This window comes from Bactrocera dorsalis, chromosome 2 (genome assembly GCF_023373825.1).
Source record: "Bactrocera dorsalis isolate Fly_Bdor chromosome 2, ASM2337382v1, whole genome shotgun sequence".
Classification (NCBI taxonomy): domain Eukaryota; kingdom Metazoa; phylum Arthropoda; class Insecta; order Diptera; family Tephritidae; genus Bactrocera; species Bactrocera dorsalis.
Window position 1 is genome coordinate 10455920 of NC_064304.1, and position 27934 is coordinate 10483853.

General features: G+C 36.1%; 1 protein-coding gene across 1 annotated transcript; it reads left to right on the top strand.

Moving 5' to 3' along the window:
- The first annotated feature begins 2931 nt into the window (after positions 1–2931).
- On the top strand, positions 2932–26935 carry LOC105223651 (allatostatin-A). The gene is made up of 3 exons (XM_011201420.4): positions 2932–3121; positions 25209–25730; positions 25794–26935. The coding sequence occupies exons 2-3, from the start codon at positions 25298–25300 to the stop codon at positions 25889–25891; spliced, it is 531 nt and encodes a 176-aa protein (XP_011199722.2). The 5' UTR covers positions 2932–3121; positions 25209–25297; the 3' UTR covers positions 25892–26935.
- The last annotated feature ends 999 nt before the right edge of the window (positions 26936–27934 follow it).

Consider the following 27934-nt stretch of genomic DNA (forward strand, 5'->3'; position numbering starts at 1 on the left):
TATGAATATCACCGAGTGTCTTTGTGATATGACTGGTATGGGTACCGGGCTATAGCGGAATCACAGGAAATTGCAAAGCTAGCAAGGAACGGCACCCTAGAAACGCTATCAGTAAAATGGGAGTGAGTCGGTGCTCCCGTATCCTCTTGTGTTCTACTACTAGATAGCTGGACTTCGCGGAAATTGGCCAGCCCGCTTGGCCGCCATCGGTGCATGAGCTGTCGCAAAATCCTTGTGGCCCAAGATCGATCGCTTGAGATCTAGTGATCTCTTTGCCTTCAGTAAGCATCGCCTCTCCCTAGTTTCGGAACTTTTACGGACTATTGCCGTATTGGCGTCGACGCACCAGACGCTATCCTCAGAAGCTGTATGAAAAAATATGAGATGGAAGCAACTGAGCACCTGCTTCGTTTGGGAAGTCAAGACTTAAACACTGGGAAGAGCATACCTTCAGACATCCCACCGAATTGGCGGGATTGGAAATTAAATTAAGTTATAATTAAGTTCGAGCACAGAGTTATTATTTTCTTCGGCTTCACAAAAGACCACATGCAATCTTAGATCAGCCATCTAACCTATATATCTAGCAGCAATAATTTTTGATTAGAATAGGCATTATGGTCTAGTCGTATATATATTTTTCGGAGGCATACCGAACAGCTATTGCAAAGCGAATCAAAAGAACTTTATAAGACGCATACTTAGTTTCAACAAGACAACCGAATTCTGCCGAAGAAGCTTCATTAAATAAAGACGGTAAGCCTTGCCTCCTCCTAGTTACCTACCAATAACATTTTTTTAGACTGTTTAACTTGCACCAAAACGACAGCTAAAAAATACTCAAATTTATGCTCAGAATTTTTGCTTTTATTTTCTTGCCAATATACTGTACTTGCACACCCATACAAAAGTGATTAATGACGCAGCAATGAGACACCAACACGCATAATTGCGAAGAATAGAGCCCTTCGATTCACACAGAGACGAAGGCGGCAACGCTTCGAGCGCTTTACGTAGCCGCGATTTCGAAACTTTTTGCTTTTGACATTTGCATTTGTAGGGCGCTTTGTGAGAGACATTTCAAGTTGGACTTGTGACTATGAACTTATTTCAATTAGAACTACGCATTTTAGTAGCTCGTGCACATCCTCACATTCAATAATGCCATACTTCCTCCGGCATTCAAAGACACTTGTGGTGGAACTATAAAGTTTAGAGTTCCCTTATTGCAATATGTGGTCATTTGTAAACCAGTTTATCAGTATATTGCATTCTTTTGTTTTTCAGAAATTACAAAAGTAGTTGTTCAAAGTAAAAACCACAAATATACTGTTATTGAACAATAACAACTCTTCTTCACATATTTTTAATAACTGTTGTGAAAATAACTTTATATTTGTAGAACTAAAAGTTATTCCTATAAACATTGAGTGATACCTTTTTGAGTACCATTAGACTTCTGCTAACAAATTGCCTTTTTCCTAGAGTTTCGAGTCTTTTTTTGTAAGGACTCTATCTTTTTCACCAAAGAGCTCTCTCATTTCTGATAAGAGTTTCAGGCCCATCAACCTCCCCTTAATCATTTGAAAATATTGTGAAGTCGATTTATCTAAGAAAAATAAGAAAAAGGATTGAAAGACCTGCATTATGACCATTAAGGACTTGATATACCAAGTTCAGACGTGGTGCAATGAGCACCGAATACGGTAAACGCAATGGACGTCCTAAAGCGGTTGTTACCGAAGAAAACATCAAAAAAGTCCACAAAATAATTTCAACATTAACTGAACGTGAAGATCATTTCATTCAGGAATATTTGGGTATGAGAAAGCTTTGTGCAAAGTGAGTGCCGCGCGAGCTCACTTTTAACCAAAAATTAAGCCTAGTTGATGATTCGGGGTAGCGCTTGGAGAGCGTAATAAATAAAAGTTTTCGTCGATATGTGACAATGTATGAAACATAGCTCCATCATTTCACTTCAAAGTCCAATCGACAGTCATGCGAGTGCACTGCACACGATGAACGCGCTCCAAAGTGTGGAAAGCGCAACAGTTGCCTGGCAAATTTTATGGCGTTTGTATTTTGGGATGCGCAAAGAACTATTTTTTTTTTACTACCTTGAAAAAGGAAGGACCATCAATAGCGACTATTATATAGCAGACAGTTTAAAGGACAAAATGGCAAAAAAACATTCGAATTTGAAGAAAAAGAAAGTGGTGTTTCACAAGACTAGATATCGTATCACAAGTCAGTGAAAACGATGGCAAAAATCTCTAAATTGGGTTTCGAATTGTTTCCACATCTACTATAATCCACAGATTTGAGACAAAATAATACTCGCTGGGAAGAAATTTTTGATTTGATTCCCGAAATTGAGGGCCATTTGAAGCAAAGTACACATCGTACTAACAAATGATATTGAAAAGTTGGAGTATGGGAGTTGTATGACAAAGTTTGGACGCAAAAATATATTAATTATACAAAAAAGTCAGAATTAAAACATTTCACATAAATACAATACACAAAATTATTGCTTAAAATCCTCTAAAGCTAATCAAATTACATTTCAGCATTACAAAATGAGAACATATGCGCATTTTTGATGCAATATGCTGCTACCAACACTCGCCAGTGAATTCGCGCGCCAAAGCTACGAGTGAAATTTCCAACAACTACCAATTGCCGGCCATTTCTACGCCGAGTAACGCCTGCGTTGACGCTTGCTCATGAACCACTGGCAGTCTCGTTGTGTTGGTGTTGAGTGTGGTGAGTTTGCAGCTAAATAAAATTTCTGCAGTATGTACGCCTGTTTTCATATTTGCATGTGTGTGTGTGTGTGTAATAACTGCCTTCACACCGTTATTGTCGCTGTTGTCGTTGCTGGCAACGTTATCAACACATTTGGCCGCCGCTGTTGAATATAAGAGGACCTGCTGCATCCGTGAAACCTCAAAAGTTATACGACTCTTGACCTGTGAACAACGCAATACAGCCAGGACTAAGGCAAAAGTGGTGCGAACAAAAGAAAACGCTGCAGAATATCCTCCAGAGCCGTTCAAGTATTCGGTCTTAATTAATATTGAGCATTAAGAGCAACAGTTTGCTGTTAACGCTTGTGTTGGTGTGTATTAACAGTTAGTTTAAGCATTAGTGAACAAATAATAGTTAAGGATTAAGTGCGAATAAGCTCTTAAGCATTTCGAGTGCAATGACTGTGAAATGTGCAAAATTTTTAATAAACGATTTATATTTAAAGAATATTTTTTGCTATTAAAAAGTAATTACTTTGGTATTAAAAAAAGCTAAAATAGTGGACTATAAATTGAATGAAATCTATGCTATTTGCACTATAAATAAAATCGACGTAGTTAAAGTCTCATAAATAATCGGAAACATTAGTGAATTTTGAAAATATTTATTTATATTTTAATTTTTGGTAATATTCATCTTACCAAACAAAATACTTCTTAATAAAAAAGCTTCTCACATCCATTTACCAGCGGCTTTTTACTTCTTACCATACATTTGTTATATTTTTAAACTTATTTGCCTACATTTAGGCGCCGAACGTTAAATATGTTTATATTTGAACAAAGTATATAGCGTGTGTTTTGTGGAATACTAAGCATTTTTGCATTTAATCCCCAACTTATTTAATCTTTCATATAATTATACTCACAATGAATAAAATCGGGTGAAAACTCGCCCTAGACCCCACATAACTAACAAGCCTTATTTACCTGAAGGTAATTCCCTAGCTTTAATCCTTGCAAGTTGCAAGAGAATGAAATGTTCAATTATACCAGAACTAAGCTTTTCCATACTTGTTAAATACTATATTCGTTTAATGAAGCTTCAAAACAATTAGTGACAAATATAGTTTTAGAATAAATTTTATTCTCACCATAATCAAAAATTCATTTTAACTTAAACTAATTCGACGACTAAGAAGTTATCTGTCAGCGTTCTAAATTTCTACATTAATTGAGATTTTGTAATTGTAATTCAGCATCTGAAAAAAATCCACATATATACATAATATAGAATTGCAGTCGACTATAATTTTGTACAAAAATTTTCAAAATCTTTCGAAACACAAGTCTAGCGTACGATAAAAAGTCGATACAAGACATACTATAGTACATGAAAATAGGTTTCTTTTTTCAAAAAGCAGTGTACCAACTGTATTAGATTTTTGACAATCGAGGTTTTTTCAAACATTCCAAAGCACATGCGAATTCGTGGATGCCAAAAATTACTCTTTTACAATTATAAAATTCACATAGACGTCGAAATCGGACCTGAATGTCAGTAGCTAAAAAATTAAGCAGAGATTACTCTAAGACATCTTCCATAAATATCATATTTTAAATTAAGCTGATAAAGGTTTTGGTCCTTGGAATCATCTACATACAGTGCTGCCCACTTGTGACATTCACATAGCATTCAACATACTTCATTTTCCGGAATCCTACTGAGGAATTGATAAAACTGATTCCACTTTCAGAAAGTCTTTTGAACGTATGATGAAACCAATTTAGATTGTATATAGAAAGATATTGTTTTTCAATAATCCAAAAGTGAAAACTAACTTTAATTCAAATTTTATTACCACCAACAGACGATTTGGACAATTTTTAAAAATGAAGCGTGATCCATTTCGAAGTTTCCTACTTTTTGAAAGAAAAAACCACAAAAGTTTCAAATTAAATGGAATGTTTATTATCACTCGAAAGCAGATTCTTTGGCATTTATTTTTTGAAGATTATCTCTTTGAATTGTTGCCCGGGCTACGTCTCAGATAAGTCCAACATTCGATGACTCTTTCGAGCATTGAGACTGGTAACTGGCGAATGACACACGTGATATTTTGCTTTAGACTTGATATTTACATATCCCCACAGTCTAACGGTGTAATATCATACGATCTTGATGGCCAATCGACCGACGCAAAACAGGAAATTGCCTGCTCCCCGAAGTGTTCTCTAAATAAATACATTCATTGATGTGATTTGTGGGAAGTGGTGCCGTCTGGTTAAAACCAAATGTCGGCGAAATCACGAACTTCAATTTCAAGCATGTAACAGTCAGTTATCATGACACGATAACGCTCGCCTTTGACTGTTACATTCTCACTGCCATCATTTTTGAAGAAATATGGACCGATGATTTTACCGGCCCACAAATCACACCAAACCGTTGTTTTTTCTGGGTGAAATGGCAGCTCTTGAATCACTTCAGGTTGCTCTTCGTCCCAAATGCGGCTTGTTTACATATTCATTGAATCATAGAAATAGGCCTCATCGTTGAACAAATGAACAAAATTTGGCTTGAAAACGTCTGATCGCCTTGGTATTCTTCAAGAGCCCATAGAGCGAAGCAATGTCGCTTGGGAAGGTCGATCGGCTTCAGTTGTTGCACAAGGTGTAATTTGTACGCTTTCAATTTAAGATCTCGACAGTTTTTACGGTATCGATGTGCAAGCAAATTGTTGAGATAAGATCAATGTAGCATATAGCTGAATATACCATATATACAGACCGACCCAAATAAAGATATCGTGTTATACCCCTTTAGACTATAAAAAATGCACTTGTGAAGAGCTTCCGTACAGCCGATTTTTTTGGTTTTATCTAAGGATAGTTGAAGAAATGTCAAAATCTAAAATCAGAGACAATTTTTTAATGATCGGAAGTACTTTTGAAATTTTGTTTAAAATTTGAAATTAGCCGAAAATTAATCCGTCAAACCTTTTATCCATCGGTTGTCTCTAATTTAAAGTGATGCTGAAATTTTAATTAATCGCATTCTCGATTTCTATTAAACTCACTCTATATTCATATAAAGTGGTATTCAATATACAAAAGTGAATTCAAACTAAATACCGCTAATGTTTGTGAGTTCTTTTCAACTTCCAAAAAAAATTATGATAACCTTTAAGGACCAACTAGTTGGAAATTAACGGGAAATCCTTGAACCAGAGAGGGAAATATCTTCTCCTTTCCACCGAATAATTTAAAAGAACACCAAATGATTTGAGATCAAGGAAATGTCTTTGCCATCAAATGATGCTCTATTAGTGTGCATACATATGTACATACATAGACACATCCATTTGATGGCCTTTTCGGTTGACCTAATGATTGACATTTGAGAACATTGCCTACACACATACATACATATGTGCATATCTGTGTGTGTGTGCATCTATTTAAGAGGTCGGAGCTCGAGAGTCGGAGGAGACAATAAAATTCACCAACGGCAAAACAACTGCCAGCAATTACACGCAATTTCGCGCCCCATCCACCCACACACACACGCGCAGATGCTAGTAGAGCAATAATAGTGAAAGTTTTTGGGATAATACAAAGAATACAAGTACAGTTATTTGTAGCAATTCTGTCATTACTCTATTGAGTAATAAAAACAAAGGGCCGCGGTGGGGAGAATTGAAGGCTGAAATGCCCAAAGCGTAATGAAATTATAACAAATCAATTGAGAAAAAAAAATAACTTTTCGCATACAAATTTATAACAATAAATGCAAAGTTATCAGATATTGGAAGTGGTTTACTAAAGGATCACTCAAGTAGTTGAAGCCGAGACTTGCATTTTTTTCTTTCTGATAATAAGAAAAAATATAAAATAAAATATGTAAGGCTAAGGACAGACCCTTTACAATTAAAAACTCATACTGGGTGAAACTTTTTAGAGGTATCTAAGACATTTTTCAAATTATTAAGCGAAAAAAAAAAATAGTTTACCTGATATACATCACTAAACTAGAGTAGAATTTTGAAGGCTTGATTATAAAAAACGTAAAAAAAATAATTACTTTTTATTGCAAAAAATAACCTGTGACACCCTTTTTGACAAAAATTCCGTGTAACTGAGAAATTTCAGCATTTTTTAGCAATATTGCCTATTTGCTAGCACATTCTCGAAGGATAAAAAAATGAAGTAACCAATTTTTGAAGTGATGCACACACAAATTGGTCAAAGCACTTACAAAGATGAAATAGATATTTCCTTTGGCTCACAATGCAGTTCACATATGGACACACATGGATGCACAAGTACCTGGAATTTGCATACATATGAACACACATGGGTGCACAGATACAGGTGCATATGTATGTGCTGAGAAAGAAATTTCTTTCCTCATTACCGTCACGCCTCAAGGTTTCATGAATGTGAAGGAAAAGCAGAAACTGCGCAGGTGTATGTATGTATATAATCTTTACATAGTATGTATAGATATGTTCGCGAAAAACTCATATGCATGTATGTATATGTTCTTGTATTCTATCAAGACATTATCCTCCTTGAGTCAAAAGCTGGTTTTGTTTTTGTTTTCATTCAACCAATAAAGTTTGGAATTCTCAAATGGTTTAAGCAAATATTGAGATACTTTTGAAATATAGTTAGCCACCGGAAAATATGTATGTCAACAGCAATAATCAATTTTACATAATTTCTGCGACCGTTGACTGCTAAATTGTTATATTGAGAGCTTATGACTTTCTCCTTAAAAGTTAGAAATTTAAGGGGTTACATGGGTTTCCTCGGGCAGCTTTTTTTCAATAATTTTTTTCCCCATATAAAAATTTGAAATATTTTATTGGAATTTTTTATTGCTACAAACATATACTATTAACAAAGAAATTTTGAATTTTTGGAAAAAAAATAATTTAAATTCCTGCATAGCGACGCCACTTCCGGTGACCTCTCGAAAAAAAGATGCGCCCGCATTGGCAAAATAACTCCTTATAGGATCATCTAAAGTGAAAAATACGTGTGTTTTAGTAAAAACCTTAAGTTAGAAGGAAAAAAATCTGAAAATTGCATTTTTGACAGACATTTTTACAAAAAAATATTAAAATTTCAGTGAAAATTTCGCAACATTTTTTTTCAAATAGTTGTGATTATAAAAAAAGATCCTTCGTCCAGTAGTTCTCTAGAAATCTTGCCAACCGACTTCAAAAACACAGTTTCGAGAAAAACGTGTTGAAAGACGGCGCATTAAGCCCAGCTAGCCTCGCGTACACAAGTTCTCAAGGCTGTTTATCCGAAACGATTACTCGGTTCATCTTGAGAATTTACGACATTATTCTAGAGATTTTATAGAATTTAAGAAGACAATAAAAAAATAGATTTTTTGAAACCCATACACCCATGTAATACCTTAGGAATTGAAATTCTTTAATGTATTTGTAAGAAGTTGGTCTAGATTTATCTATTTTGTTTAAGTCGAATAATTATTACAGTGAAAACATCAAGAAAAATATTTCTATAACAGATACTTAAATTCAAAAATCTCTTTAATCGCAAATCGCGTGCTTCAAGGAGTATTTAATTAATTGGCGAGCTTGTGGCGATTATATGTACATTTAAGATGCACAAGTTGCTTGTTCGATTCGGTACTTGTGCATTACATTTTGAGGGATTCACAGAAAAATGCGAAATATTGGGCAGTCGGAAAAGTCTTTTCGTATTTTGTCAACAGATGTCGTTGCAGTCGTATATCTCCAGTGCTACCAATCGCATTGTGTTATACCATATAGTGTTGGAAAGGTGAGATTTTAAGCTTCATTTAACAAAAAAAAAATAAATTCGGGGAAGTTGTTACAGCTGTTCAAAAATATTGAAGAAATTTTTGTATGAAAGAACTATGATTTTTGTTAATATTATTTTTCCAAGCCAATATAATTCAAAGAACATTAATTCAACAGCTCAAATTCTGTAAAAAAAAATTCAGTCTTTTCTCCGAAGCAGAAAACTCCATAGCCGATACATTTCGATTCTAGTCTGTCCTTCTTTGAACTTACAGACAAACAACTATTTATGCAAACGGGCAAATAATTAGGAAGCAATACTTGCTGCAACATCAAATGCGTAAGAGTCATTCACGTCACATTTTACGTGCTTTCTAGTTATCTTAGCTGCAAGTTGTCGCTTTTTTTCTCCACAACACCTTTCGTTCGCTCTTCGTATTTCACTTTTGCTAGGGCTGCTTTATGGCAGCAGAGAACGAAATGCCACGGTTGCTGCAGCAATTCTGTAATTTGCGCCAAAGTCGTTCATTAACCGGATGCCGACAGATGAGCGGACGGACGGACAGATAGACGGAGAGCAGCAATATTGTAATGATGCACCAACGCACGGCGCGTTGCCCTGTCTCAACCCCGCGCATCCGCCATGCAAACGTCATCATCAGCAGCTCGAATGGCGCTTTGTTGTGGAAGCGCAAAAAAGACTGTCTTTGCTGCTACTAAACTTCCGTAAAAGACGATTGCACTTTACGGCGCACATCAGCACCTGCCACAGAACCATGCAACACGATCACATACACATATAGCACACAATCGTATTGGCATTGTTGTCAACAAAAACTCATTGCCACGGCGGATATGAGAAAGATCAACCGAGAATTATTAGCCAGTCAGCTGGCCAGTTCCAAATCAACAGTTGGGTTACTTACGCGCTTACGAGCATTTACAGTTGCCGACGTATTGCCACATTTCTTTTCGCATAGCTGCACGCCACCACTTGTTGCATGCCACACTTCTTGGTGGTATTTTTCCCTATTTGCTCTGTTGCTCACTTGTAAATTAATGAATAGATAATGTCCTTGTTAAAGTCTCATTTATGGCTTTCCGGCCAATGTCACAATTACTTTTTCAACTTTTTTTCTGCTTCAATTATTCTTTCGCGCTTTCCACAGCACCTACGCATTTGCTAAATCCGTTAAATAAACTGTTATAAAGTACTTTAGGAATTCTTTCAACTTTGTCGTTTCTTAAGCATGCACATATAGACGAGTACGAGGATAGTAAGATAAGACGTGTTGTTTTGGAACGAAAATTTAACAAAGTCGTGTGTGATTTCGGCAAATTTCGTACTCCTCGAATCGAAACATCGTAAAACCGTATTGAAGTTAAAGTTGAATATCCTCAAAGTCTACTTCATATAAGTCAAATGAGTCAACATTTTATAGAGTTCACTCGAATGCTTAAATGTTGCGATGTCCGTAAAAAAAATTGTTGGTTGGTGCCTTCCTTAAACATGGGAAATAATAGAACAGGGATGTAAGTCTCACAGCTGTTGATTAAAAACTTATAGGATCCTACATTTACTTATGGTAGCCAAAGTTCAGAAACAGGTTGGGAAGGAACTCGACGATGTGTTTTTCAAAATCGGAAGCGCCATATAAGTTCAGAGAGAATTTGTCATTTGAATTTCTGGCTCCGTCCCTTGCTTTAATTTTTAGTAAGACTGATTGCCTGTTCACAGTCATAACTTCAAAGTAGTAGATAATTTCCTCTATCTTGGAACCAGTATTAACAGCAACAATAATGTCAGCCTCGAAATCCAATAAAGAATAACTCTTGCCAATAGGTGCTACTTCGAACTAAGTAAGGAAATGAAAAGTAAAGTCCGCTCGACAAGTCACTCATTATTCCCGTCGTGCTATATGGTGAAGAGACATGGAGGATGACAACATCTGATGAGTCGACGTTACGAATCTTTGAGAGAAAAGTTCTTCAAAAGATTTATAGTCCATTACGCATTGGCCACGGCGATTATAACATTCGATGAAACGATGAGCTGTAAGAGATATACGACGACATTGACATAGTTCATCGAATTAAGAGACAGCGGCTGCGCTGGCTAGGTCATACTGTCCGGATGGAAGAGAACACTCCAGCTTTGAAGGTTTTCGATTCAGTACCCGCCGGTGGAAACAGTGGAAGAGAAAGACCTCAACTTTGTTAGAGAGATCAGGTAGAAAAAGACCTGTGTGCACTTGGTATCTCGAGTTGGTGTCAAATTACGAAAAGGAAAAAACGACTGAAGCGCTGTGTTTAACTCAGCTATAGCCCTGTGAGTGGTGACTACGCCAGTAAAGAATAAGAAGAAAATATTTAAAGTTGTATATTTTCACTTATCAAGGCAAAACCAAATATTACGACAGAGAGTCTACCTGCTTTGGGAATAATTTGCTCTCAAGTAATTAGAAAAACTGGATCGGTGGAACCTTTCATTTCTCTCACATCTGACACTCTTATATTACAAAAAAAATGCTGCTTCGACACCCTCTTTTGGTCTTTTCTCAGAAGAATTTTCTAAAAAGATACGCTTACAAAATCCACTGTGTTATCATACTGCCCTCGTTATTATTATAATGGCAAAACTTCTTTGGATTGGTGTTACTCTTTCCACTTATTGTTGTTGTCTTCTTCGCTTCTTTGCTTGTTTGCCTTAAGCCGCTTTTCTTTGGTCTCCACAATTTTGCTTGGAGACATCCGCTGCCGAACACGCTGCTGGCTCGAAATTGGATTAAACTTTATTGTCGTCCATATTGTTTTAGTGTTTATATTACCGTTGTTGTTGGCTTGACTTACGCATTCTGCGGCGCTGTTTTCGGTTAAGCGAAACAAAGTCTGCGTTTGAACTTCGATGACGGTGTAAAAGTGTTAATTAATTATTTTGGTTAATTATGTCACGGCTAATTGGCTGGAAATATTCGCACTAGGGTTGGAAAAGTAGTGCTAGAAGGTGCTTTGTACATAAGTAGGGTGTATAGCAAGTATGTATATGCAATAAAGTGTCACCACCCGAAAAAAGCTGGGAAATTGACTTTTGGAATTTGTATATTTTTCTTTTTTGTCACAAATTTTTATAGATCGTATGTATCAGTTAATGGCGATAGAGAGCTTCTAATTTGAATGTTGTTTAGCAAAAATTTAATTACGCAGTAAATAAAGTGGAAAGTTTCGTAAAAGGAAAGGTTAGTAAAATATTTTGGGAATGCGACGAAATTTTGTAACACCCAGAATGCAGAACCTTTCTCTCGAAAACTCTTAACGTCGTCTCATCAGATGGAGTTATTGTCCATGCGTTTACAGCATATATCAGTGAGGAAAGTTCTTTGACCCTCATTAAGTTGGGAATGACCAGAAACGATTCGTTTCCATATGTTTCAAACAGCTCACTACTTCCGGTCTTAGACCAAATATCTTCTGGGTAGCTAAAAAACATCCGTTAAGGCCGAGCTAAAGTACGTCTCCTGGGTAGTGCGCTGGGTTTGGGACCCGCCACATAAAAAACATCCCCCAGAATGACTTATATTATAATTTACTCTTTCCACAAAGCAAGATCTAATAATACTTTGTCAGGTATTCGAATGCTTCAAAATTTTCTTCATGCGATTTCCGCATTGTTCTTTATGCGTCTATGTTTATTACTTTCAGAATTTGCCTCCGAATGATTACATCTTTCCTACTAAAATAGACGCAAAGATTTAATATTTTTACCCAAAGGCAAATATCAATTCCAACATCTCAACACTCTTAAAAGAACTACTGCTTACACCAGTCTGTTGGCCATCGCTAACATTTTCTTCTCAGAAATCTTGAAATTGATGTTACTATCTTTTTTGTTATTTTTCCGCACGTCATCAGCATATCCATTATTGTTCACATTAATTAATATTAAACCTTCACCAATAACTGGGCGAGTCATCATCTTCACCATTCGTAAATCTCCCAGCCATAGTGAGAAAAGCGCCAGCTGCCCCACAAAGCATTGCAGCAAGACAACAAAATTATTGTTTATATGACAGGCGTGATAGTAAATATCACCAACCAGTTGTACTGACAAATTTATTAAGGCTGGCCTGTGATAACACACACACACAAATATGCGAGTAACTGTTTAATATAGCGCGCGGCAATGGATAATAAAATGATTGTGGAAACATCAAATGCCGCTGGAGAATTAACAGATTATCACGTGTCTATTGCGCGTACATTTGGCTACAACTATGTGCGTTTGTATGTGTGTATGTGTATAAAAATATATATATATATATATATATATATATGTGCCCATGAGTATTATCTATTGACTTTAACGCCTCGCTTGTTTGCCATTTCACGCTTGCCAGCGATGGCGGCAGCAAATCACTGATAGCCATGTCGACGCCAGCAAAATATGGCATAAAGAGGCGCCGCACACACGGAAAGGGTTATAAACCCTATATACGCTCTTTTATGTTTGCATGTCCATAAACGCAGCTGGTGGCTTTTGAGGTTAGCATTGTTATTGTGTTTATATTACCGCGTACGTTGTTGTTGGCCCTGCAGCTGTCATGCACATGATTTGTGAGCAATTGTAGATGTGTATGTGTTTGTGAGAGCACCACACCTGTTGCATGCGCACATAATTCACCACAGTTACAACTTATTTTCTTAATTGGAAAATATTTTAAAAAATACTATTTTCAAAATTTTTTTCAAATATACAATTTTCAAAATTTTTTAAAATATTCAATTTTTGAATACCAAAGAACTCAGTGCAGCAAAATTTACCGTTATTTCTTGCTTTTATAAAAAAAAATATTATCTTTTCTTTGAATCCACCGCTCACTTTGGCTTCACTTTTCATCTTCCATCACTTACCGGTTGGTTTTAGTTAACATTAACTTCTTTTGTATAGTTTCTTAAATATGCAAATAATTCTTCGTATGTATGTATGTGTAAGTGTTATTTGTGCGTAGCACACTTGACACCGCCGCATATAAATTATCACACTCGCCTATAATAAATACACAAAGTGACAGAGTCGCTGACTTATGACTGCACGTCGCATGGCAGAATGCAGTGGCGAAGGATATTCGCATGTTTGCGCCTAGAAATATGCAAAACGAAGACTTTAAGCTCATCTCTGTATGAGTATGAGTACATGTGCTCTTTGTTAGCCAGCGTACACAGCTTTAGATCTTGTAGTTGCATAGGGGTGGTTCAGCGACTTTCAGGCATGTATATATACAGACATTTAAAACAACAACAAAAGACGTAAACTATTTAAAGAATCACAATAAGCTTTAATTTGCGTTATATAATTCCATAAATTTTAACCAGTTTGCTTCTTTTAAGCAAATAGCAAATTCTGATAAGAATAATAAAGAAGAAAAGAGGAGTTCACTAGAGGATCTACAATTTTATAAAGATACTGGAATACAATTAATAATATTTGAAAAATTTTGCCGTCTCACGAAGCTTTAGTACAAGAGTTGCTATATTAAAATAGCGAAATCTAAGATACTCCAAAAATATATTTTGATCTAATGCTTAAAAAAGCTTAAAGACATAAATTTATCCGTCAAATTGGAAAATATTTATTTCGTTCGAGCCTTTCACTCGACTAAAAACTGAGAAGCCATCCAATCTTTGGATTAGATCCATCCATTAGATAATACGTTCACCAAACTTGATTTTCAACAAATCGATTGTGACATTCGCTGTGTGGCTTGTGGCGCTGTCCTGTTGAAACAACATATTGTCCAAGCTCATATCATCCAATTCGGGCCAAGAATATCCGGTTATAATTGAGCGCTGGCGATTTCCATTCACTGTAACGTGACGGTCATGACCATCATGGAAGAAGTACAGCCCAATAACGCCGCCGGCTCATAATATGCACCAAATCGTTCATTTTCGGGTGACTCATAGAATACGTGTGGATTGCTGCCTGACCAATAACGTATATTTTGCATATTGACGAAGCCATTAAAGCAATAATGAGCTTCATCACTGAAGATGATATTTCGATGAAAATCCGGATAGTTTTCAAGTTGTTGGTCAGCCCAATTCACGAACATACGATGATTCTGGTGGTCAAGCGGCTGCAGTTCTTGCGTCAATTTGATCTTGTAAGGATGTAGGCCAAGATCTTTTAGCAAAATTCATTTTGTACAGGGTCTGTGAATTAAAAATTTTCCACTAGACGCTCAATTGTTGATCTGATAGGACGATTATGACGATAACATAAATTGAACGCAGCGCTCTTAACGTTGAGGCCACTGATTCCGAATTTTGGTAGTACTTAAATTTTAATAATTTCGACTCGTCCTTATGAAAAAGCCCTATAAGTCCAAGTTTTTAAAGAACTAATATGATTGGAACCGAAAACGAATTTCGTAATGTGTAGGAAATACATATCTTTTCTAAGCGTATGAAGATAACAAATAAAAAAATAAACTAATTTTTTACTTACCACCTCATCCTAATGTATCAGCGCGTTCTTTACCGTTTTGAACGATTTTTGTGGTAAAAATGCCGGCATGACACAATGTCGACGGCAATTTGTGAGCGCCGCTGACATTTATTGAGAATTATGACACAGTTATGCGGTTGATGGGACTTAAAGCGATAAATTGAGGTAGGCCGAGAGCAATAGAAAATTTAAACCGGAGACGAACACGTGTTAATGCAAAAAACTAACATTTATTTTATTGAAATTATAGAAAGAGAGTGACAAGGATATATGAAAGAGAAAAGTAATAGACTCATACGATTCACCACTTTTTACTAGCAAAATTTGAACAAGTAAAAGCAAGAATAAAGAAAAATGAGAGCTTTTAATTTTAACTCCATTATTAGGACGCTTTACTTTGTTTATACCACTCGTCTGTTGGTTTCGCCACTTTCAGAGGTTAGTAACGATACTAGCCGGCGCAAGGGAGAAAAAAGCAAATTATTTGGAAATGGCACTGATTATTTGTCAAATCATTGAGTTTGAATTTGAGCCGTATACAAACCGAACATCTCAGTGCCCTTCCAAAAGATACCCAACCGCTTAACATCCATGACAGAGTTGAACTGGTAAAAGCTGGTGAGCTAGTAATTTGCTTTTGATACAGTTCTTAACAAACTGTGAAATTTATATAGCTTATTATAACGCCAAAAATGCATCAGCTAAAGTACATTACATTATCTCCTTTAACCAGTCACCTCTAGTGCATTATAGGTTAGGGTTAGGTTAAGAAATCGATCTTAACAGGGATCTCATTTGGACCGCTTAGAACGAGGTAAAACTCTTATATAATTGATCATTCATAAGTCGACTAAGCCCTTTGAGTTTATCAAAATTTCCTCCTGAATCGAAGAAAGCAAAACTACCGAAATGTTTCAAACTCACTCTGGCAAAGGCTCGAAAATTAAAGAAAAATAACGTGGTTGCTTTTATTTCACCTACTATTTAACTTGCGTCCGATAAAATTTTCAACCTTTCCGCATGAATGCCTATGGACAATGTCGTTTAAGAACTCTTAAAATTGCTTCAAGATGCACTTTTCTAATAGCAAGAAGATCAGTAGATCTCTTGTATTCTACTGTAGATCCAAAGAACCTCGTAATCGCTAAGAAGTTGCTTGTTAATCAACGCTAGGCAAGCGCATTCGAGATCCAAAGTTCCCACCCAAAGCGCTATGACCCGCCACCCAAGGAATCTGAATATGAAGTAAGTGGATGTAATTGTGAGGACTGAAAGTCCTTGACGACCTTTCAGCCCATAGTTAGCGAGTTCACTATGGTATTACTGCTGCGGTGGGAATGAGGGCCCACCTCTCTGGAAGATACTGTACTCCGGAGTAATGTATCAACTAATACCTTACTAGCACCAACTTCTTTCTAAAAAAATACTACATTAGTCCGGTTCCCTGTTGTAAATTAGGCTATAACCGACACGAAAGAAGAAGAAGTCCGGTAGCTTACAGTTAAGCTTTAAGGAAAGCTCTTTGCAGAAAACTCCTCCTTCAACTTTCCTTCATAGATTCAACCCAGTCGTGAAAAATCTCACTGCAAAGTTCATTATATTTACATAAGATCTAAAATGCCTTGGAATCCGAACAACTGATTTAGGTCACGCCAATTAGCAGAAGCACAAACATATGTATGTCCTGGAAGTCAAGTTCAACCAAATCTCATGACTACGTTCACATATTGTAAGCCAACACAAGTACGACCCTATTTCCTAAAGTACAACTTAGAACCAAATTGCATGATTTTCTACTGGTTCAACTCGGAACTCCTTCGCAAATGTAAATAAATAACGCCGACAAATGCACAGCACGTTCGCCAATTTCGTTAAGACTATAAGCGTCTCAAAGGCAGCAAATCTGTCTCTTAACTAACTGCTTCTATTTGACCAGCCGCCAGCGCGCTTTAAACACACACCAGAGCTTTCAGCCGTAATGCCGCCAGTTGATTCGTGTGTCCTCATTTGCTGAGAAATCCTTGCTGACTCAGTACTTTTCAAATAGTCACTGCTGAAGAAGGCCAGTCGCAGTCTTTGCGCAGCCACTTTGTTTTGTTATCATTTGAAATTTACACTTTCATAGTTTGCTGTTGGAATAATCATAATAGCAGAAGTGCGGCACTACTAAGGATAAGAACGTTATGGCTCTGACCGTGCATTTTGTGTTGCGTGTAATAGGGAAACTTTTCACTAATTTCAATTAAAAGATAAAAAGCGGTTGAAGTTTAAATTATTTCAATGTCTTTGGCGAAGTTGTGAAAGAGAAATTATCATTGCGGAGTTCAATATGGAAAAGGAGACCATTTTCAGTGATTAAATTAGCGCTTTTTTCTGGTAACCGAGCGGCAAAAGTCTTTTCGTATTTCTAATCAAAATTCAACTTATTTTTTTCATATTTATAATGAACTTTAGTGATCCAAATACCTGTATGTACCATTTTGGTCGACCATTTTTTGCCATTTTTTCACTAGAGACATTATTCCATCAGTGTAAAAATTTTCTGGTTTCTCGGCGAAAAACTGCGAAAAGTAATTTTCACAGGCTTCTCTTGTATGCAACTTTACTTTATTAAATGAGTTCTGTGTTGACTAAAACAAATGGTAGTCCGGTGGTGCAAGGTTAGGGCTATATGGTGGATGTATAAAAACTTCACAGCCGAGCTCTGCCAGCTTTTGCCGAAACATCAGAGATGTGTGTGGTCTAGCGTTGTCTTGATGAAAGACGAAGCCCTTTCTGTTGATCAGTTCTGGCGATTTTTTTCGATTGCTTGCTTCAATCTCATCAGTTGATGACAGTAAAATGTAGAATCAATCGTTCGACCTGGATGGAATAGCTCATAGTGAATGATACCATTCCAATCCCACCAAACACTCAGCATAAACTCTCGAGGCGTCAACCCTGGCTCTGCGACCATTTTTTGAGCTTCACCACGCTTGGACCATGATTTTTTTCGCACATTATTGTCGAATTTGATCCACTTCCCGTCTCCAGTTACCATTCGTTTCAGAAATGCTTCGATTTCATTTCGTTTCAGCAAAGAATCGCAGATGTTAATTCGATCCATTAAATTTTTCACAAACAATTCATGTGATAAACAAACATCGAGCTTCTTTTTGTAGCCAGCCTTCTTTTGAAAGGTTCAAAACCATTTGATGATGAATGTTAAGCTCCTTAGCGATATCATGGCTGCTTATGTGATGGTCCTGGTCAATATTTTCCATAATTTCATCGAGTTTTTCAACGATAAGTCGACCAGGGCGAAGTGCAACTTTCACATCGAAATTTCCAGAACGGAAGCGAGCAAACCATTGTTGTGCTACACGAACTGATACAGCATCGTCTCCGTAAACTTCACAAATTTCATTGGTGGCTTGTGTGGCATTCTTCCCTTTTTTATACAAAAATTTCAAAATATAGCGAATTTCTTCATTATTTTCACTCATTTTTGAACAGCTGTAACTTTTTTTCAACTTCCCCGAATTTAATTTTTTTTGGTTAAATGAAGCTTAAAATCTCACCTTTCCAACACTATATGGTATGACACAATGTGATTGGTAGCACTGGAGATATACGACTGCAACGACATCTATTGACAAAATACGAAAAGACTTTTTCGACTTCCCAACATAATGCAATCCTTAGATACCTCATAAAGTTGCTACAACCGCTAACTATTCTTTCTATCTGATTAAACAGGTCTTTCTTTTTTGTTAGATTTTTTTTGTTTTGTTAGATCGCCGAAAAAACAGCCCTTGGTCGGATAAAATCCGAGTCAATTCCGGTGCGTAGAACCGGCTGTCGTGGGAATTGCCTTTCTCATTTATACCAGTTGCATGTGTGCTTACTACTGGAGTTTTTTGAAAATTAAGTTGTAGGTATATTTATGCATTATTTATGACTGCTAGAATTGCCAATTATATCAATTGAACAAAATATATAGAAACATTGAACCACTGTTTTTGTTGAAACCTACGTTGTGCATAAATAATTGCTCTGAGCAGAGCTAAAAACATTAAGATTTCAGCAAACAGCAAAGGAGAGCGTGTTCATGCCATTTCCCAGATAAGTCAATCAATTATTTTAGGCGACATAATCCTTTGTTGACACAAAAATGTCCAACAACAAAGATACAACCGAAAATGTTGCGTGGCAAAGTGCGCATAAATAAGAAAAATTATGCGAAAGCAAGACTAGAGATGTCAATGCATATTCCTTGTTGCTATTAATGCGAATTTCAATCATAATTTTATGTAGACTCGCAACTTGCTTGCTATCATAAATAAACATGTTCTGCTGTCTGGCAATAATTTTTGTATTTTTGATTATTTACAACTGAAATCTTAAGAAAATAATTGTGAACGTGTAGTGTCGCGCTTTTGATGAGTAAGCGACAGTGTCAAATATTGCAAGATATTGTAGGCCTAAGACTAGTCGGTCAAAAGCCAACACATTTTAAATTATGTATTTTGCGTAAAAATCATCATTAGTTAGCGTAAAAAGTGTATGTATATACATATAAGATATACAGATGGAGTCATGTGCAGGATTTCACACAAGTGAGGAGAGTTCTCTGAGCGCCATTCACTTGGGAGTGGCCAGAAACGATTATTTTACATATGGCTCAAGCAGCTCACGACTTCCGGTCCTAGACCAAGTACTCTCTGGGTAGACTAAGAACATCCGTTTGAAGGCAAACTAAAGTGAGAAGGCGAAAAATCCCCTCCGCAGGGTTGTGCGTTGGTTTGGGACCCGCCACGTAAAAAAAAATCATACCAAAGAAAAGGAACAACAAGCCTCGGATGAGTGACCCTCCTTTTGATGACGACCATGGCAAACGATCTGTTGTTGACTCGGCTATAATCGCGTAAGCGGTGTCAACGCCAATTAAGAAGAAGATATACACATAACCATCTCGCTTAGTTTTAGGTGATACGTACAACCATTAAGTGAACAAAACCATTATACTCTGTGGCAACAGGTTGCAATAACATAAAATTGTATTTTTGGCAGACGTTTTAACAAAAAAATGCAAGGTTTGGTGAAATCTTCTAGAAATTTTTGCCATAATTGTAATTGAACAAAAAAAATGTTAAGATCGGTTGAGTAGTTCACGAGAAGTCTTCTGAAAGTCATTTCAGTTTCGAGAATAACGAGTTTGAAGTTTTAAATGACCATTTACCTCACCTTGAGCACGCAATTATCTCCAAATTCGGTTCAATTTGCGATATTAGGACAATATTCTAGAGATGATTTAGAATTAAATAAGGCAATAAAAGTATTTTTTTTTGTTTTGAATTCGTGAAACCCATGTAACCCCTTAAAAAATATCGTCATTTTTTTTGCGACTTTGACTGCAAGTTTACTTTTTTCGCTAATTCGCCAGTTTTCGGCTTCAAATCCAGTGGAGAATACTTGCAAAATATATAAATAGATATTTAAGTCTTTTTATTCAAATATTGTCTTCCGTATTAATGTTTTACTACATTCGTATTCGAAGTTGTTACAGGGCTAAACTCTTTACGAAGAAAGTGGTGTACACTTTCATTCGAAAGCTATAGAACCCAGGCCACGTAATTTTTCCTTGGTTGCGTGCCATTTCACATATTTTTTTGATTATTTCTTTTATATCCATCAATCTTAGGTATTTTAACACCAAAATAACGCTTAAAAGATAATTTGTTCCACATTTTGTAAAAATCTTCAAACATTTTTTATGGGCATCTAACGTTATGAATAGCACTTTGGCGCTCGTTTTGTACATAAATATTATTGCCAGTTAAAATCTGCTGCTCATAATGCTTCGCACTCACTTAAAAAGCACATAAAAAATAAAGTTTGCCCAGCAGATTTGAGTAGAGTGTGCTTATATAGTCAAAATAGTCGAAGGACACGTGCAATCTAAATTTGGCGCACAACAAATTTATTTGGCAGCATGCAAAGGATTAAGGGGTCAAGAAATTAATAAAGTGGTGCGCTGTGATTCACACTAAACCGCCACCAAAAATGAAAGCGTGGAGGCTGTAAACTGAACTTGTAAAACGTCAATAAGCAAACAAATTTCAAGGCAACTGGATTAGAGAAGATAACTGTAGTCACTTTTAGGTATAGCACATTGAAGAAGGAGGTAAAATAAACATAAAAATTGTTTTTGGCTGTTTTTTTTATCTACTTTTCACACACCTTTGTAAGTGTTGCACTATCAAATCTGCCAATTGACTTTTAATGATGACTTTAATGACTTTGAGACACGACTTTTCACTCCACGCAACTGCTGCCGTTGCGCTTATCGCATTCACTCATGTGGCAAATTAATTTGTTTTTCGCATCTTTATGTCAACTAACAGTGTTTGCATTTTTACCCTTACTGACTTTGTAGTTTCTTCTACTCAGTTGCCAACGCCAGTCGCCTCGTTCCACCCTTGCTTTGTCCCCCTTGCAACATTATTTGCCCATAAAACACGACGCTCGTTGCGTTATGGAGACGCATACACCTAAGAAAATTTGCATTCACATTTTCGTTTATGCCAAAGCGAATAATAACTTCCGCTCTTCTTGAAGATATTTCGTGTCTTGCAGTCGCTTTCATTATTTATTTATTTTCCGTTTTTTGTTGTTGTTTATTTTCTGTTGCGCTTTGTTGCAATTTTTCTTGTCTTTACACCTTTCAACATTTTTTTACCTATCAGCCAAAACAACACAAACAACAACTCCATGGACACATAAAAAGCGCGCATAACATGCAGCGAACGCGAACGCCTAGAGCTATGCAACATATTTTGCGTGAAAATCACCAGTATAAACATTCGTGGAGTGTACTATACACAGTTGGCCAGGTGTGAAGAGTGTTGTTGTTTGCGATGTGTCAACGTTCTTCAAGCGGCGCAATATTGTTTTATGCATTCTTTAGGAAATGAAAATCAAGTTTGAGTTATGCAATATTTATATATAAACATTCTTCTTTTGATTTCTTCTTCTACATACGTATGCATGCATATTTAAATAAATGAAAATTTGTGCTGTCGTCCGATCATCCGTCTTAAGGGGTTAGGGGTAGTCAGAGGCATGAAAAAATGAGAGTTTTCAGTATTTCTTTGCTATTAAATCATGTTATTTTACAAAAGTAGTAATATGACATTATTATAGGATGTGTTAACTTGAAGTCACGAAAATTTCAAAAAAAAAAAAAATTATTTCCAAAGTTATAGTTGTTTTTGTTGACCCTGTTCCAAAAAAGGTACTTGCGGTGACAAGCATAAGTCCTTGGAGATTCATCTAAAAACAATCGGACAAAAAAAAATAGTTTTATAAATAGATAATCCCGGGCCTGATCGAAGGAATTTTTTTTTTTTTTCAAAATTAACAAAATGGCGTCCTCAGGAAATTGTTTTCTACATTTTTGCGAAAAAATCAACAGTTAATTGTTCTTAAAAATCTCGAAATTTTCGAAAAAATAAAAATCAGGCCTGAGTTTATTATGTATTCTAAAAGCTGTGTAAATTTCATTAAAATCTACTTAACGGTTTTCGAGTTACAGTTGCCACCGTTTCAAAAAACATAGTTTTGAGAAAACGCGTTTAAAGTTTGCCTTTTTGCTTAGAAGTGCCCGAGCTCTCCTTGTTATTTGTCGAATAACTCAAAAACTAATTGTCGGATCAACGTGAAATTTTCAGGGAATATTTTTAAGATATTACACTTAACGAAAATGCAAAAAAACGAAAATAAATTTTTTGAAAATTTTAACTACCCCTTAAACTGCTTTATGCAAAATCATGAAATTTTAAATATTCATTTTACACGCTCATAAGCAGTTTTTTATAATGAAACTCAAAAATTTTGACTGTCGTCTTCATAGACCAGAAAATGTAAAAAAAATATATTTTATGCCAAAGCATTTCCGACTTTTAAGTAAAAAATCAAAAATAATATACTTCAAAGGATCAAAACCATCGCTAGCTTCTGAAACAACGGTTAAGCAGCTGAAACCGAGCTTAACCTAGAAATCTTATTGAAAAGTTGAAAAATGCAAAATACTGAATTTAAATTTTACTTCTTTCACACCATTAGCAGCTCTAAAAATCTGAAGTTAATTCCAGTAGCCAATTTATAAGTATAAATATATCAGAAAGTGTGTAAGCTTATTAACCACTTAACAAAATCCAATATCCTTAGCACACGATAGTTTATGCGCTTACACATTCAGACATTATCTACTTAACATAAGCACGCAGTGACCGTTATAGCCATTTAGCGTATTCGCCTTGACTTGACAACTAACAGCAGCAAACAAAAGCAGATGTCTCTCGCTTTACTATTCAAAAGTCACCGCCAACGCTGTGATGTAATACTTATGTAGCCCTTATCATGGCAATATTTCGCCATTTTAAAGCTCCGTCGTGTATGCCACGTGCGCGAACGGCAAAAGCGTTAATTCTTTGAAAATATTTACCCACTTTGAGTAGCGAGTTAACTCGACTAAATGTTGCAAGCATTAACATGCATACTAAGCACACTGCGTGGCGTATTACTAGTATTTCGCAGCGTTTGCAGCGCTCGTTTCGCCGTTGACACGCTGACAATCAACGTTGGCAGCAATGTGCACGCAAATGGTGACAATGAAGCGAACTGCCAGTTAGTGCCAGTTAATAAGACAGTAGTCAGTCAGCACTCAGCACTGAAGAGTCGGCTACAGCAAGAAAACAAATTGAATTTGCTCTTAGTCATGTGAGTTTAAGTAAAAATTCCATTTTGATTGATTTCTGCTGCAACATCACCCACATTTGTTTAGTACATATATAATATGTGTGTGCGTATGGCTTGCTCCCCCCCACATAGTGAGCCAATCAGCAACACTGAGGAATGTCTATCTTATAATTTATTGAAAATTTTGTTTACTTACATTTTACAATTCGATTTTGCATTTTATGCTGAGGGGAGAAAGTTGAAGCAACAAAAAAATACAAGGACTTCGAAAAAGGACTAAAGGACTAAATTAAGATATAAAGCAGTATTTTGGTACAGAACATCGCAGTACCAAAGGGGAACTGGTTTGAAAATTGGACCATGGGCGTGGCACCGCCCCTTTTTAGTGAAATCTCATATCTCGCGATCCGAATAACCGATGTCGACAAAATTTTGTGCATTTTTTTATATGCCTATATCACGTCGTGGAAATGTTCGAAAGTGGACCAAAACCATGCCTACTTCCCATGTAACACAATTTTAAATTCCACCTGACTTGTTCAGTTTCTAGTACACAAATCAAGAATCAATTAATATAACGTAATAAAACTTTGCTCGAATAATGTCTTTAGTGTGTGCACTCTAATGACCAAAAATCCAATAAAACTGTCCCAGTCCCGAGGTACCGAGTATTTAGACCCCGGTACCTATAGTTGACTTTTGATCGAAAAAATGTAATATAAATGATTGAAATTAAGAAATAATCCTTCTCTTATAATGGTATGTCTGTATGTCAAAAATGGGTTGAATCGGACCAATACTTCCCTTAGCCTCCATATACTTAATATAAAGATTTTCGAACTTCCGGGTGACTTTATACCGCATATATCGGCCAATATGTGAGATATCTCAATAAAAATAAGAGACCGTGTTTAAATCAGAACAGTGTATCTTTGTACATAAAATAGATAACTTTGAAAGAAAAGAAAAAATTTCAAATATTTTTCAAATGCATTTTTTTTATTTGCAACCCTGCCGAGACCTGCACGAGACGATGTTTTCCATCATGACAACGCTCGGCCTCTTAAAACAAACTACATATGTAAGACACCAAACATTGGCTTGATTCCTTCTTGGTCACCAAACAGTATTTGATAGATATTTTTGTTCACCAATTTAAGTTTGAAGATTTTTATTAACAAAACAGAAAATTATCTGCTTCATTTTCAAAAATGTTAGAGGAAAATTGTTGACTTCGAACGTACAAACAAAATATAAATTTGATTGCAAATTCAAATGAATAATGTTACTCATACGACATGTCATACGCCGTTTCACTCAAATGAGCGATGTTACTCATACCACATGTCAAACGCGGTTTGACTGATTTTAAATTTAATTCTCTTTCTTTCTCATTCCATATTTCAGCTTAAATAGCCACCACAAACAACGGTCCCTAACTACGCAAGCACACACACAAACACAGTCACACAGCCATTCATATCAGTGCTTGCAAGATGTCCACCCACCAGCACACCATCCAACGCACCCTGTATGCGCCGACATTATTGCTCGCCACCTCAGCCGCTTTTTTAGCGCTCATCGCTTACGCTGACGCAAAATCGACGGGCATAGTTTTAACACAACAACAACAACAGCAACCAAATACACTACTCAGCGAAATCGATAATGACGATATGCGAGACAATGATTTGGGCGATGGCGCGAACTATGACAAACGCATGGAACGTTATGCATTCGGCTTGGGACGTCGCGCCTACACATACACCAACGGCGGCAACGGGATGAAACGTCTGCCAGTCTACAATTTCGGTCTGGGCAAACGCGCAAGGCCCTACTCGTTCGGATTGGGCAAGCGTGGTGAATATGATGAAGATCAGTACATCGATGACTTGTTGAATGGCAACGCTAACGAAATGGCATTTTTTGGTGAGTGCACGGAAATTTTTTAATAAAAATAAAAATATTCATTGCTTTAATTTCACATTGCAGACGAGAAACGCAACCGACCCTACAGCTTTGGTTTGGGCAAACGCTCGCTGCAAGAGCCACCACCACACCGATACGGTTTCGGCCTGGGACGCCGTTAAATGCCGTATGCACAAGCAGACACCTCCAAAACAAAAATAAAACAGCAATCATGAACAAACACTAACGCAAACACATGTACATCGGAAGTGCTCGTTTTTGGTCGGCGAGTGAAAGCGTGCGAACTGAAAGTTGAATTTACATGCGGGCATCATTTGACTTTTGGTGGCGACCCACGAAAAAAAATTGCGAAAAGTCAACTGAAAACAAAATATACACATATACATATATATTTATATTACTATTAGCATTTATTACTAGTCAGCAATGAACGATTGGCTGATTTGAAAGCCAGATTGGTTGGGTACAGGGCAGAGTTTCCACGCCGTCTGGCTTTCAAATGTGCCGCTCTGTTGCAAATGATCAAACTGTTTTAATTTATATTATTACTAAATGTTAGCAAAACACTAAGCTGAATCTTAAGTTGGGGAGCATACACACATACACACACACACACATACAAACTGAAATGTCAAATAATCAAAATCTATTGCCAATTACATTCAATTACGTGTGAATATATATAATTTTAGAAGAATTTTCCCTTGTATGTGTACTGAAATCATATTTTACAACAACATACAAACATATACTAATACTTATATACTACCATACCTGTATGTATGTAATATTGTATTTATCAATAATATAGTAATGTGTGTACAGTAATGGCATATGTAGTATATAATGCATGTAATAGTGGACACTGAATTGTTGTTGCTGCAGATATATGAACATAATGTTAGCTTATACTTATGTATGTATTTAACAGTTATATATATATAAATATAACACAACAGAGTCAAAGCAAGGCAATTGAAAACTTAATGAAAGCAAAACAAATAATAAAAACAAAATTAAAATAAAAAAGCAAGCATTAAAGCAAAGTAAGCAAATATTTTAAAAATATGATATCTGTATAAAAATCTGTATGTATGTATATGTAGAGAGAGGTAACCTGATCTGTAGAAATGAGTAACTAAAATACAAAAGTGCTAATCAGAGTTAAAAATATTAAACAAATATAATTATATTATATAAACGAATGCATCGGTTTTTTTCATTAATGCGTTTAGGCGCTTAAAAGTATGCTATAAAAGAATAAGAAGGGAGTTAGATGATGACGCAAAAAAGTATGCTAAAAAAAGGCTATGAAGAAAGTTAGCTGATGACGCGCTTAAAAGTATGCTACAATATATTGCGCATGAGTTTCGGTTATGCTGTTGTTTAAGGTGGTTTTCGAGTTCAAAAATTAATAAAATATACGCAAAAATACACAACTTTCAAGTCCAAAAACTAAAAAAAAAAATAAAAATAATAATTTTTTTCAAATATCAATCATTTAATATTTACGAGTATCTCCTCAGAAGAATATTCGAAATATAAATATAAAAATATAATAAGTAACAACCATTTTAATATCAAGTAGAAGCGTCTTTCACAATGGCTTAAGCTCTAATCAACCGATTTACTTCAAAATTGACAAAAATTTTCGCTGCTTTCCTAGCGAAAAGCGAAAAACAAAAGCTGGAATGCAACTGGGAACTCCATATACGAAAGCTGCTCGATGCAATCTAAATTGAATTGGTTCAAATACTCGAATACTGAAAAAAAGGGGGCAACTAAGTAGATATTAGAAGAAATAACCAACTTGAAAGCATCATAAAATGAAGTTTTAATAAGAACGCTACAAAAGTTTTTTTTTTTTTCTTAAAGGAAAAACAATTTGGAATACCAAGGAAATTCTTTATTCCTGCGCATAGTACACTTGATGCCGTTATGTACTGCTGAAATTTATCGTTTGATATTTGTAGGCAGTTCTTCAATCCCCGCTGGCTTATTGACATAGACCATAGACTTGACGTAGCCCCACAGAAAATAGTCTAACGGCGTCAAGTCACACGACCTAGGCGGCTAATTGACTGGGTCATTTCGTGAGATAACATTCGTGAGAAACTTCGCTTTCAATAAATCCACTGTGACATTCGCTGTGTTACTTGTGTCCAAGTCCATATCACCTAATTCGGGCCAAAAATATTCGGTTA

What these genes read in the sequence shown, in the direction of transcription:
- LOC105223651 (XM_011201420.4), top strand. Translation starts at nt 25,298, where the DNA reads ATGTCCACCCACCAGCACACCATCCAACGCACCCTGTATGCGCCGACA. An exon ending in TAACGAAATGGCATTTTTTG is followed by an intron (nt 25,731 to 25,793) that starts GTGAGTGCACGG and finishes TTCACATTGCAG; the next exon opens with ACGAGAAACGCAACCGACCC.